At 38.1% G+C, this 13,731-nt stretch overlaps 1 protein-coding gene across 3 annotated transcripts in view; it reads left to right on the top strand.

Annotated features, from left to right (window-relative positions):
* ANAPC10 (anaphase promoting complex subunit 10) overlaps positions 1 to 13,731 on the top strand; it is a 39,271-nt gene that overhangs the window by 3,395 nt on the left and 22,145 nt on the right. For all 3 annotated transcript variants that reach the window (XR_014269067.1, XM_082482001.1, XM_082482002.1), the window contains exons 2-4: positions 1,775 to 1,891; positions 3,292 to 3,382; positions 6,166 to 6,286. Coding sequence is in view for 2 of the 3 variants with exons in the window: in XM_082482001.1 (XP_082338127.1) it covers positions 1,777 to 1,891; positions 3,292 to 3,382; positions 6,166 to 6,286 (327 nt within the window). In the remaining variant the exon portion in view is untranslated. The remainder of the gene's footprint in view (positions 1 to 1,774; positions 1,892 to 3,291; positions 3,383 to 6,165; positions 6,287 to 13,731) is intronic.

The following is a 13,731-nucleotide window of genomic DNA, read 5'->3' as shown; positions in this document are numbered from 1 at the left end:
TTTCAGCATGTGTTGAGGAGAAGGGCTTCTAGACAGATTACTTGTTTTTACACAGCCTAGAAAAAAAATAAAGGAAAACCAGTTCTCATTCCATTATCTTCTTGGGCTAAGAAAATGTTTGGGTTTTTAAAAAATTATTTTATTTGGTGATATAAATTGCTTTTAATGTTGAAAGTTTGTGTCTTGTCCAAAACGAGGTACTTGTACTTCTGCTAGTAAAATGTCCAAAAGTGAGCTGGCCTGTTGCTGTATTATTTTTTCCTTAGTACTTCTATCAGCTTTCTGCTTTTAAAATTCTTAAGAGTATTGAGAAGCTTCAGCAAAACTATCCAGAATGCATTGATACTAAGCTGGTTAAACAGAAGTTCTGTCATGAAAACCTGACTTGATTATTTCAACTTATTATTTCAAACACAAAAGATTTTCAGTCTAATCACCACTCATGCATAATTTGTGGCTGACTTATTTGCTAGCCATGGTTTGGAGTTGAAATCTGGATCTTGAGTAGCTTTGCCTGGTACATAGAAGGAAACAACCTCAGTTTAAGACAGTAGGAAATTTGGATGGCATTTCTTGCTATATATTTCAGATCCCCCAAATATATGCCTCATACTTTTGTGCGCTGGTGCAATATGGATCTTGGCAGTGTTAAGTTATTTATGACTTCCCTCTGTGCACTGAAGCTTGTAAGAAATCTTAACATCATTGTCTTAAGGGATTCTGCATACTTTAAAATTCTAGTAATTTCTCTAAAAAGCATGTGTAATCAACTTCCTGAGATAATCTGAGTGTACAATGCAATTTCTATGATTTACCTTATTTTGGTGTGTTTTGATGGTATGTTTGCATAGTCCTTATGTCTTAAGGTTGGGTTTTTCATTAATCTGACGATAGCTATTTCTAGGAATGAAGATGTGACTATCAGATTTTGAGTTTTTTGTTATTTTTCTCTTGAAGTCAAAATAATAAAGGAGTGGGAAAACTTGCTGGTGATGATTTTCAAGAGATGTTTTGTAACAAAAGAATAATTTAGCTTTATTTTCTGAAGATGAATTTTCTCTCTATATATTTTAGAGGTGGGAAGAACAGCCTTATTGATTTCAATATAAATCTGAGAATTAAAGTGAATGCAACTCAAACTCTCCTAGTTGGTTCATTGTCACAAAAGTAACAAAGTATTGCAGAGTTTGGACTAGTAGGTGATTTGAGCTTTAAAATTCAGAAGTCCAGGAAAATAGTCTCCCCAATGCTTAATAAACATAATTTGAATTAAGAAGTATCTCCAGGAGGGCAGGCTTGCTCTAGCTTCTGAATAGGTTTCTGAACTTGCAGAACTGCTTAAGTATATGTGGGGGGGGGAAATTAAGTTGTATTGCTAGTCTTTAAATCAACAGGGTCTGTTTTAATTTCTTAAAAACAAACAAAACCATAAAAAAACAAAACCTGAAACCCTGACTAAGTCTGTATGTGTGAATTAGAATGATACAAATCAAATATGTCTTATGAATGCTCCAAGTGTGTTTTAAGGACACCTCTTATTTAAAGATAGATTTTATTTTTTACTTTATTTATATACATTATATATAAATAAAAGCTCCTACAGACATGCAAAAATATATGCATATATGTTTATATGGATAAACGACATATTCTGTAGACTACTATGTAAGTGTGTGGCCAAATAATTGAAATGTCTATATGAACAAACACAACCCTCAAATTTTCCCATCAAGCTAAAAATGTATCAACTAACTCACTTGTTTTCTTTTACTAGAAATGACTACCCCAAACAAGACACCACCTGGTGCTGATCCAAAGCAGTTAGAGAGGACTGGTACTGTTAGAGAAATAGGCTCACAAGCAGTTTGGTCTCTTTCATCCTGTAAGCCAGGTAAAATCACAACAAATGGTGTAAAAAGCTGAATGTACGTTTTTCTTCTTAGACTATGTAGTGTTTTATGTTTTGATAAGAAGACGTGTACTGAGTGCAGCAGTAAAACTGCTGTAGTATAAGATGTGTGGGTAGCCACTACTAATAATTTTGGCCTAGTCTATATTTGATGCAATATGAAAGTTATAACTATATCAGAAATCCTGCAATGGAGAAATATCTCATTAACAAAACAGTTCTTTTACTGATTTTATACTAAATTGTTGTTTTTTACTTGCACAGTGAAGAAACTAAAGCACGTGAGCAGGAACATACCCAGCACAGAGTAATTGTTTCTGTGCTTCAGCACTTTGCCTGGGTATCTTCGATTTTTAACTTAGGTCACCCAGCTGCATGGTTTTTCTAAATATTCTGTCCAAACTTTGTGTGGACTTGGCTGTTATAGTATAGCTCCCTAAAATCCTGCAAGTAAAACGAAACTATTGTAAATGGTCCTGAAGTGCAGTTAATGATAGCTTATACCTGCTCAAAAAATCTGAAAATCTGTATTCTTTTCATTTGAGGTGGTTGAGTTGCTATTTCAGAAATACCTGTTGGAAATTGATCTGGTATCTTGCTCCAGCCTAGAGTCAATGATCCCTTTATGTCACAATATTGTGCTCAGGTTTGAATGCCTTTGGTCTAATATCCTGGTCCCTTACTTGGAGAAAAATGTCATATGGTTTAGTTTTCTATTGCAGATTAATCTTCAACTGCTGAATTAAAACTGCAACTAGTGTGGGCAATCAATAAAAGGGTGTGATTAGCAAATGTGGGAATGGAAAAATTTGGATTTGGAGTTGTTTCTTTAAATGTGACAATGTTAACTTTCAGGAATACTGTTTTTGGCATTTATTGCTTGTTCTAGCTACTAACTTGAAAAAGTAAAAATATTTCAGGAGACTACTTGAAAAGAAAAATGTTTTATTTGGCTAAAATTTTATAATAAATGAATGGTCTCTGCTAATGATTTTCCTTTAGTTCAGTAGTTAGATTATAGAATAGGTGGAAAAGCCTAACCATTAAGCATTGCTCTTGCAATTAGTATGAATTGCTACTTAACCATTTGGAATTCCAGGTCCTTTCCAACCTAAATCATTCTATGATTCTATGACATGTTGAATGGTTTCAAACCCCACAGACTTCAATAGGAGATAATGTAAACACTGAGCTTTAATTAACAGATTCCCCTGTTTCAGTTTTGTCACAAAAGCATAGGCAAACTTGGATATCTAGAGATATTTCCTTATGTTATAACTTAGGATACATACTTTAGTTTAACAGCTGCAGAAGAGTTACGTCTGTGGTGTCTACATCATGGAAATGGGATATTCAAGAGTACCATCTTTTCTTTTTCTTAGGATTTGGAGTGGATCAGTTACGAGATGATAATCTAGAAACTTACTGGCAGTCAGATGGATCACAGCCTCATTTGGTGAACATCCAATTTAGGTATTAAAAGTTACTCTGTATGGATGTTGTGGTTTAACCCTAGCCAGCAGCTGGGACCATGCAGTTGGTCACTCAATTCTCTCTCTCCTCCCCCCTCCCTGCCTCCTCCCTACACAAGGGTAGGGAGAAGAGGGAGAAAAGGAGGGGAAAGGAAAAAAAAACAACCAACTCCTGAGTTGAGATAAAGACAGTTTAACAGAACAATAACAGAAAAAGAAAATAATAATAACAACAACAACAATAATGATGGTGGTTAAAAAATATACAAGGTAAAGGAATACAACACAAGTCATTCTCACCACCCTGTGAATTGGTTGCACAGCCCATCCCCATTGGCCAACCCCATTTATATACTGAGCATGGTGTCTATGGTGTGGAATATTCCCTTGGCCAGCTTCTTCTGTCTATGCTCCCTCTCAGCTTCTATGGGAAGCTGAAAAAAGTCCTTGACTAATATAAACATCACCTGGTAACAACTAAAACATTATTGACTTTCCTTTCATACCAAATCTGAAACACAGTAGCCACTAGAAAGAAAATTAACTCTATTCCAGCTGAAACCAGGGCAATGGGTTACAGTGTTTTGTGTAACTTTGTATTGATTACTGTTCACCAAGGTAGGAATTTTGGAAGTACCAGGATTCCTGGCATAATCCTCTTACCCAACTGGTAAGAACCCAGTTCGTTAGCATTTATAAAAATGAGCTTGTCAAATGTTATGGTTACTAAATGCCTAAATAAGCGATACAAAGAATGTTAAATAGTATGTCATTTGTAACTGTTTCACATTTCCCTACCGAAGGTGACATTTTTGTCCTGATTTTCTGTCTTTGAGTGTAATTTGAAGGGTAGGTGACTATTCTTAAAGTAGGCCTGTATGACTTAACAACTGATTGTTTGAGAAACAAACTTTTCCTACTCTGTTCTGTTTATGATGCTTTCAGTCCTAACCTCATCTTAAGAGTTTGGTTAAAGAAGATGATGTTTATCACCTTTTTTATTTGCTTTCTGGAGAACTTTTTGTTGTAGTAATAGACCCTATATTAGATAAGCTAAACATATGCTTCATCAGATACCAGTGCTTATTTGGCATAGAATCATAGAATGGTTTAGGTTGGAAAGGACCTTGAAGATCATAGAGTTCCAACCCCCCTGCCATAGGCAGGGATACTTCCCACTAGACCAGGTTGCCCAAGGCCACGTCCAGTCTGGCCTTGAACACCTCCAGGCATGGGGCCTCAACAACCTCTCTGGGCAACCTGTTCCAGTGCCTCACCACCCTCAGAGTGAAAAATTTCTTCCTAATGTTTAATCTGAACCTGCCCTCTTCCAGTTTAAAGCTATTCCCCCTTGTCCTATCGCTACATGCCCTAGTAAAAAGTCTTTCCCCAGCTCTCCTGTAGGCCCCCTTTAGGTACTGGAAGGCCGCAATAAGATCTCCCTGGAGCCTTCGCTTCTCCAGGCTGAACAGCCCCAACTCTTTCAGCCTCTCCTCATAGGAGAGGTGCTCCAGCCCTCGGATCATCCTTGTGGCTCTCCTCTGGACACGCTCCAGCAGGTCCATGTCCTTATGTTGGGGACTCCAGAGCTGGATGCAGCACTCCAGGTAGGGTCTCACGACAGTGGAGTAGAGGGGCAGAATCACCTCCTTTGACCTGCTGGCCACACTTCTTTTGAGGCAGCCCAGGATACGGTTGGCCTTCTGGGCTGCAATCGTACACTGCTGGCTCATGTTGAGCTTCTCGTCGATCAGCACCCCCAGGTCCTTCTCCTCAGGGCTGCTCTCCAGCCATTCCCTGTGAGCCTTTGTTTGTGCTTGGGATTGCCCCGACCCAGATGTAGGACCTTGCACTTGGCCTTGTTGAACTGCATGAGGTTGGCTTGGGCCCACCTCTCCAGCCTGTCCAGGTCCCTCTGGATGGCATCCCTCTCCTCCAGCGTGTCTACCTCGCCAAAGAGCTTGGTATCATCGGCAAACTTGCTGAGGGTGCACTCGACCCCACTGTCCATGTCGCCGACAAAGACGTTGAAGAGTACAGGTCCCAGTACCGACCCCTGAGGAATGCCACTCGTCACTGGTCTCCACTTGGACATTGAGCCGTTGACCGCAACTCTTTGAGTGCGACCGTCCAGCCAGTTCTTTATCCACCGGGTGGTCCATTTGTCGAATCCATGTCTCTTCAATTTAGAGACCAGGATATCATGTGGGACAGTGTCGAATGCTTTGCACAAATCCAAGTAGATGACATCAGTTGGTCTTCCCTTGTCCGCTGCCACTGTAACCCCTTCATAGAAGGCCACCAAATTTGTCAGGCATGACTTGCCCTTGGTGAAGCCATGCTGGCTGTCACCAATCACCTCCTTGTTTTCTACGTGCCTCAGCAGAGTTTCCAGGAGGATCTTCTCCATGATCTTGCCAGGCACAGAGGTGAGACTGACTGGCCTGTAGTTCCCTGGGTCTTCCTTGTTTCCATTTTTGAAAATAGGGGTTATGTTTCCCCTTTTCCAGTCAGCAGGAACCTCGCATCTTGGCCTTTAGTTGCATTTGTTGGTATACTGACAATTCTGAAGGCAGGCAAAGGAGAACAGTGAAAATCCACTCTGTGTGTGTAACAATGTGGAAAAACACCTAGTTGCGTTAACAGCAGGGCTCTTATAAATCTGTAGACACACTTGTGTTACATTTTAAAACAACTAAATTCTTAGTTATTACAATCTAGCCACAAACTCATCCTGTATATTTTTCTTTACAATGCTTACATAGCTTTTGTTGTGTCTTGCAGGAGAAAAACAACAGTGAAGACATTATGTATTTATGCAGACTACAAATCTGATGAAAGTTACACTCCAAGCAAAATCTCTGTCAGAGTAGGAAATAATTTTCATAATCTCCAGGAAATCCGGGTAGGTCAATGATGCTTTGCTTTCTGTCTTAAAATAGTCATCTCTCATTAGGACATTTGATGTAGTAAAATGGTTTTTGGAGGTAAAATATGGCATTGTGCTTGGAGAGGGAAAATGGCTGGGTTTATTTTGATGTTTGCTTTTACTTTTTATCTTGTAAATTTACTAGGCTGCTTTCTGTTTTTACCAGGCTCCTTTACCAACATGATAATAACAGACTTGACATATAGATCCTGTAATGGAATAAAGAGTGGGGTTTTCCAGAACAGGGCTGTTTAGACTTTGATATCTGCAAACCTTATGCGTTGCATACATCAAAAGGGAGACTTAGCTTTTAAATACTTGCATTTTTTTACTTAACTTGAATTTATGCCCCCCCCCCCCTTTTTTTTTTTTTTTTCATGAATGCGTTGCTCAGCTATTAAGTCTCACTAGGAATCAGAATTTAAAATTACAGATTTTAGTTATGTTGGTGTATGGCGCATAAATATCTCTGGAGTCTGGATTTCATTTTGGGGAGGCTGTAAGTACTCTTATTAACTAGTAGCATCTGATTTAAAGCTTACTTTGAGACCTTGGCAAAAAGAAATTGGGACGCAAGGTCTGTTTTTCAGTTATGCGAAGGTTTCATTGTACTCTACTGGTCAGAGAATCTTCATGTAAGTGAGAATCTGTTACATACTTGCTAATAGCTGACTCTAGCCCCTACTGATGGTGAAAGCTAGGGGAACTGCAACACTAACTCTTCAAAAATCATATATAAAGCAAGCAAGATACTAATTTAAATTGAAAGTCTAATGTAAATTACAATCAGATGTGTTCATAAATGATGCTTTACTCTCTTGCAATATTTTTTTTTTATATATATACTGGACAGTCACTGAGATGTAGAAATTTTGGAAGGGATGCAGTATTAATATGATGCAAAATCCTATTTCCGTTTCTGCAGATAGGATATTTGATGCTTAAGACTTGGAATGGGACATAGATTTGTAGTGTTTTGTTAATGTTTTTATTTACAAAAGTGTAATAGTCAAAACCAGTATTTTTTCAGGGTGACACTTCTAGCCAGAAAAATTTTCTTTGATGGAACAACTAAGATCAGATTTGAGCTGCTTTAAACTGCTTAGTTTTGCTAGCTTCTTGGTAAATAGTAAAAGCAGATTTAAAATAATCCATGATCTTTGTCTACCTTGTAAACTAATAGAGTTACTCATCAGCAGGTGTCTTTGCTAATTTTGAGTTACGGTAGCCTCATGTTTCAGATTCCTCTTCTCTAGAGCTCAGCAGCTACTTGCTGATATATTGGGAAGGTTTAACTTACTTCTGTTATATGACAGGTATTACAATAACAGAAGGATCAGAATGATGAGAAAAGGGAGGTGCTAAATAGTGGTGTGAATTTTTACTTTGAGGCATTTTTATTGTTTTCATTTTGTTTTTTAGTCTTTGAAGTACCAACAAGAGCAAGTTATAAGTAGAAGGTTGTAGATGCAGTGGGAACAGAAAGTGTAGTAAACATGTCTGCCTGTATTATGTTGGCACTATGTATCTATCTATATCCTTTCAATGATTTGTGGTGTTCTCTCAAGTCTTGACCTATACTTTTATCCCAGAACTTAAATGGAAGGGTCTTGGCTTTTTTTTTTTTTTAAATAAATATTTTTTTGAAAGAAACAAATCATCACATTACTTTGACTTTCATCAGGTGCAAATTCTGTCTTTTAATCTTCTTAATTGCATTGTAGCAATTTGGGAGTTGCACATTGTGTAACAGTAACAGCAGCTGGATCTTGTCCTTGTGTTAGGCTACGGGTCTGTTTTCCGAGTGTCCACTAGATGTCATTGTTGTCTTTAATTACCAGTTTGATTTTGTGCTTGTAGTTTTCTGATAACTAAATGATTATCCTTTTATAATAATGTTTAGTACAGCATTGTACATATAACTGCAATAACTTAAGTTTTTTATACAGTGGTAAACTTCCACCTTTGAGGGTACATGTGTTATTAAAGATCTATAGAAATAACAAAATGTATAAGCATATTAGTCTTCTGCAGTTTCTCAGGCAATATTTCTTTAGCTTTTTTCTTGCTAAACACAAGCTCTTATATGTAATGTATTTAGTTAAAAAGGCACTTCTAAATGAAACAAGGTACTGGTATCGTTTATAGTACATTAATATGACTGTAATGTGTTGCATGAGAGCAGTAATTCTTATGCATACCACATGCTCATAAGATTTTTTTACTTCAAAACTGAGATGAAAATATGGTCAAGCTGCTTACTAATCAAATACAATACTTTTGCTGTAAAATACTAGTGACTAATTTTGTCACCACGATAATGTTAAATATTGCTATCAATTTTGATATTTCCTAAATGGCTTGATACTCAGAATAAAATTTTCTTTTTTTTTTTTTTCTTGAATGTTTCTTGAATTTTCCTTCATTCTTGAAACTTTTTGTTTTCCTCAGCTTCTCTGACACACAGACAGGTTATTAAAAGCAGTGTGAACTGTTATGAGCTCTTTAGAGAAATCTGCTTAATTATACCATGATTCCATTGGCTTCAGGACCGATTAACTGGGTGGAAAATCCAGCTAAATCATTTTATATTTTTCCATGGATGCTTGCCCAGCTCACAGTGTCTAATGAAAATCCTATGATGCCTCCATGTGTTTTCTTCCTAATAGTCCAATTTTCAAAACAATGCAATGTACTGTTAGGCTAGGTTTTATCACTAATATAAGATCAGCTTTAGTTTGTGGTCTAGTATGTAGGCATGTCCTTTTTAGAATGCAAGATGAAATTATCTTCTGCATGAAAGATTTTTTTTTCCTCTGAGAAACGTCATTTTTACCCCATTCTATGGGCGCGTACAGCCATCATAATCTGGCAGTATTATTCCCTTGCTCAGCTGGAGGAACTACAGTTAAGATGTGTGCAGTGAGCCTTCTCCTCTGACTTAAGTGCCTCTTTATCACAGCTGTCAAGCTTGGAGAGCAAATATTTTCTCATTTCCAGTCTCAGAGTTCTCCCACATAATGGTGCAAACAGTCTGGATGGACAACATAGTCTATAGAGGCATTTTTGGAACAGCATCCAGACTCTTCAGTATGTGATTTAAGTTATTGCAGTTTGTCATGATATGCAAATAACCCACTGCAAAGGATGCGAGTGAAATCTTGGCTGCAAGAGACCTGTAGTCTCTTCAAATAATGCTCACCTGCTTGTTGCCTTTGTACTTCTCCAAGACATATAGGTCATCAGCGGTTCCTCTTGCCATAAAAAGATTTAAGTGTTATGATGCTAAGTGTAAATAGGATTTCAGGTTATATTCACCTAGTAGTTTCAATGGCTTCTGCTGTCAGCCTGTAATGTAGGTACTTTACACAGTGAAGCAAGACACCTGTAAACTCTTGTATTAGACAGTTCTACAACTTTGGTTATAAAAGGCGCTCTGGGAAGGTTTGGGTTAGGCTTTTTGAAAAGTGTTACTCACTTCTCACATTAGTTCACATCTGAGAAGCCACTGGTGTTTAATCCCAAGATTAAAGTTGTTTTAAAAGGCAGAACCCTTCTTGAAAAAGATGAAGTCTTCTATTCTGCTGTGCCCTGTAGAGGACTCGGCAACAGAATGTGGCGTACAGGTCTTGGCTTTAACTAGGTAAGATACAACTAGACAAGTATAATTTCCTGCCTATTCCAGTAGGAGTTAGTCCTTCCAGCACACTTTTTGGACTTTCTCATGATTTTTGATTTGAAGTAGGACATGTTTTTTGTTTAGTTGTGTTTGTAGTTCAGAGAAACTGGCAAGCTTTGCGATAGGACCAAACCACTGCTCGTGCATGGCATTGCTATGTGTACTTTGCTTTTCAAATTGCTTAAGGGTAGTAATAATCCACATGGCAGACAGGATGTATTAATGTTCAGGCCAAAAGGAAATAATCAGAAATACCTCATTGAAGGGGCGGACAGGAAGCCTCTGGCCATGAATGTGCTGTCTTTATGCAGTAGGGTGAATCTGCAAACAGATAGCATCATGGCTTTGTGTAACCTAGGTAAGCGAGGTGTTTGCTCTTCTTTTGGAAGCCATTCAGCCTGAAGCAATGCTGCTGGAACAGGGTAACTCCCCCAGTTAACAACCTGTATAGGTATGCAATGCTCTATCGCTGGGCAGTGATGGATAGCCCTTAAGTAGGAAACAGACACTTTGTCACTGGAGGTCCTACATAGCAGACTTTGCATCAAAGAATGATACTAAATATTAAACATTGCTTTGGAAGAGGCCTGCTTTAACTCGGTTTGCTGTATGCCTTCCTCTTGGAACAAAAGCCTACTTGACCTTTTCAACAAGACTCAGTTCTGAAGATGACTTTGAAGACTCAGGTGAAAGCCCTGTTATCTGAATATGTCTTTGCTGGCAACAGTGCGAGTCCTTTGTTTCAGCTTCTTGTTGTCTTTTGTTGAATTGCTGTCTATTTTGTTTTTTAGCCCTTTTTGGTCTTGCTTGCTGTTTTGTCACCAGGTGCTCCAGAGCTGTTGCAAGCACAGCAGCTCCCTGGTGGCATGGTATTGGGGCCGAGTACCACGGACAGGGCCACTTCTGCACTGATTTAAGAGGGTCTGCACTAGAGCAGGGAATTATCAAACAGGAATGCCCAAACTGGGGAGTTTTCTGCGAGTTAGTTAAGGAAGTCTATACCTCTTTACTCCTACAGTGTCAAGTGATTGTAGTGAAGAGGCTGGACTTTTCTAGTCCTCTTCTGAAACTCAACAGCTGGCAATCTCAACCTGTTTTCTCTATGTGGAATAAACTTAGATACTGAAGAACAAGGAGATGCTAACTTGTCACAGGACTGTTGCAAGCTAACAAATCAAGAAAATGTACTGCTTCTGAGTCTCTGATCAAACATCTCTAAGGTCCATTTTAAACTGCTTTCCTCTGAAGATGGAGTACTGAGCTGTTACTGCTTTATTTAGATTCATGACTAGGCTTCAAGTACTTTGGTTAGAAACCATTCCTCTGTGTTCTTTCTTCCATATAAAAAGATGCATTTCGGACCCTTAATTATTCCTTGGGTTCAGAATGTCAATTTAAAATATTCAGTCTGCTTTATGCAAACTACACTTGATGCTAAGAAAAGACTGGGTAAGCTTTAGTTTTATAGAATTTCAAACTAGTCTTTCTTCTCTATCTCTAGGATGTTCTGCAGATGAGGCCAGCACATCAGCTTGTTTGTTTTGATTGTTATCTTGCTGTTATGCTAGTTGGGTATGGATTTAGTTCATCAGGATGTAGGCAGTACCTGTTTCTTGCATCTAAAACTTACCAGAAATCTGCAAAGCAAGGGAGTAGAGTGATCCACTGGTATCGGTTGGTTATTAAGCTTTGTGATTGATGTCAAGGGTAGGAGTCTAGTTTAGGATGTAGGGTTATTTCTATTTGGTGCGATTGGTTCTCCATATTTCCACCTTCTAGCAGAGAGGATATTTTGTGAAGTCATCAGTTGGGATGTTCACATGAACCCTTCTACAAAAGAAAGGCTAATTTAATGACATAACATCACAGTTTCCTGCCAATGCGATTATCACTGTAGATGATATGACCTGCTCATCATTCCTATGCTTATGGAAATCAACTAATACATGCTTCAAACTGTGGAAATTATGAACGGGATTGCAGCTTTCCTGCTTTTTATACCCTGCAATGGTAATACATAGGAACAGAGCTTACTATGCAATCATGAGAAATGCAGTTACTGAAATAGGTTTTTGTGCATATGAGGTATGTGTGTACGAATAGAGAGATCCGCATCAGATCTAGAAGAATTCTGAAGAATGGAAGATTATTTTGGTCCACGCATCATAAAAATGTTGAGCATTTTTATCTTACCTTGCCCTGAAATGGTATTTTAAGAGAAATAAACATGTCTTCTGTTGGATCTTAGGGGGAAAAAAGAGGAAAACTAAACATTGTTTTTATGCTGATGCATGTGTTGTATGTTAGAAAGATATTTGTTCTTGTTTTGTATCCCAGTATTCAAAAACGAATCTATGAAGGAACCTTTTCTTGCCACAGAGGGACTCAATTAGGCAAGGGTACATTAAAGAGGCCCTGTATTTTCAATGCTGTCAGTCTGACTTTACCTTCTGAAGCAGAGGAAAAGGCATGTGAAAGAAAGTGGCAACAGCTCCATGGAAAGCAGGAATTGATGAAGTACAGAGCTTTCCTCGAGGGAACTCGAGTATATATAGGCTAGGAACAGATCGAAGCACAAAATTTTATGTATATGTGAAAGCCTTGCCTGGAATTATAACCTTTTTCATGATTATTTGATCTAAGTTCCGCCATGGAAAAGGAATTAGAAAATGTGTATGATTTCTCACGTAAAAGTGAAAGAACTTTTCTCTCTGCTGCCAATGAGAAAAGGCAAGATAACTTACTAATCAATTTGATGCTAATCACTTATGTTATGCTGTGTAATATCTGTTTTGTAGTGCGTGTTTGGTTACATGGTTTCATCTCTTTTCTGTGCATGAAGTTCTAGTAGGAGGATTTGAAGAGATTTCTTAAAAAGCTTGTTCATTATATATTTTACTTCTGTAAAAATCTTTCTGGTATGGATCGCTTAAAACTTAAGATTAAAAAAAAAAATGTTATCAATGCAGGGAAACTATCCTCCAATATGATAGAGGAATTTTTCATAGGCTAGTGTATTCTAATTACAATACTATAAACAAATTCCAACCTTTCTCTGGCAGACAAGAGCAGGTTGCAGATAGCATTGTGTGTAAGAGGGAGAGTGCCAAATGTTTGAACTTTTTATTTAAGTTGTATTTTTAAAACAAGTAGGGATAGAATTGTGGCCTTATAGCAAGTACAGAATAATAGAAGAAAACAACTGCATATTTAGATGGACATATTTTCCAGCACTCTTCTGAAGTATGTAGGATGAGAATACTGTTGTAGAATGGTAATAGTATTAGTCATCTTGTAGGAAAGTTAAGTGATTTGTTTGTAGCCTATGCAGATTATCTATGCTATTGAACCAATATCCCAAGTCAAAGTAAAGTCCACATCAGGTTATGTCTAGTTTATACCTGACTGATAGAAGATTGTAATGCTGATGTCCATTGGTACCAGATTGTGAATGCTTGACATTTTTATTCAAACAAATCAGTTCTGTCTAGAATTGCCTGGTTTGCATTGGTATCATGGAATCAGAGAGTTTCAGAGTTGGAAGGGACCTCTAGAGATCATCTAGTCCAACTCCCCTGCTAAAGCAGGATTGCCTAGAGCACATTACTCAGGACTGCATCCAGGCGGGTCTTGAAAAACTCCAGAGAAGGGGACTCCACAACCTCCCTGGGCAGCCTGTGCCAGTGCTCTGTCACCCTCACCGTAAAGAAGTTTTTCCATGTATTTGAATGGAACTTCCTAT

This window comes from Vanellus vanellus, assembly GCF_965231255.1.
Source record: "Vanellus vanellus genome assembly, chromosome: 4".
Taxonomy (NCBI): Eukaryota; Metazoa; Chordata; class Aves; order Charadriiformes; family Charadriidae; genus Vanellus; species Vanellus vanellus.
The sequence above is the reverse complement of the archived record's forward strand: the minus strand, read 5'-3'. Positions and strand labels throughout refer to the sequence as shown.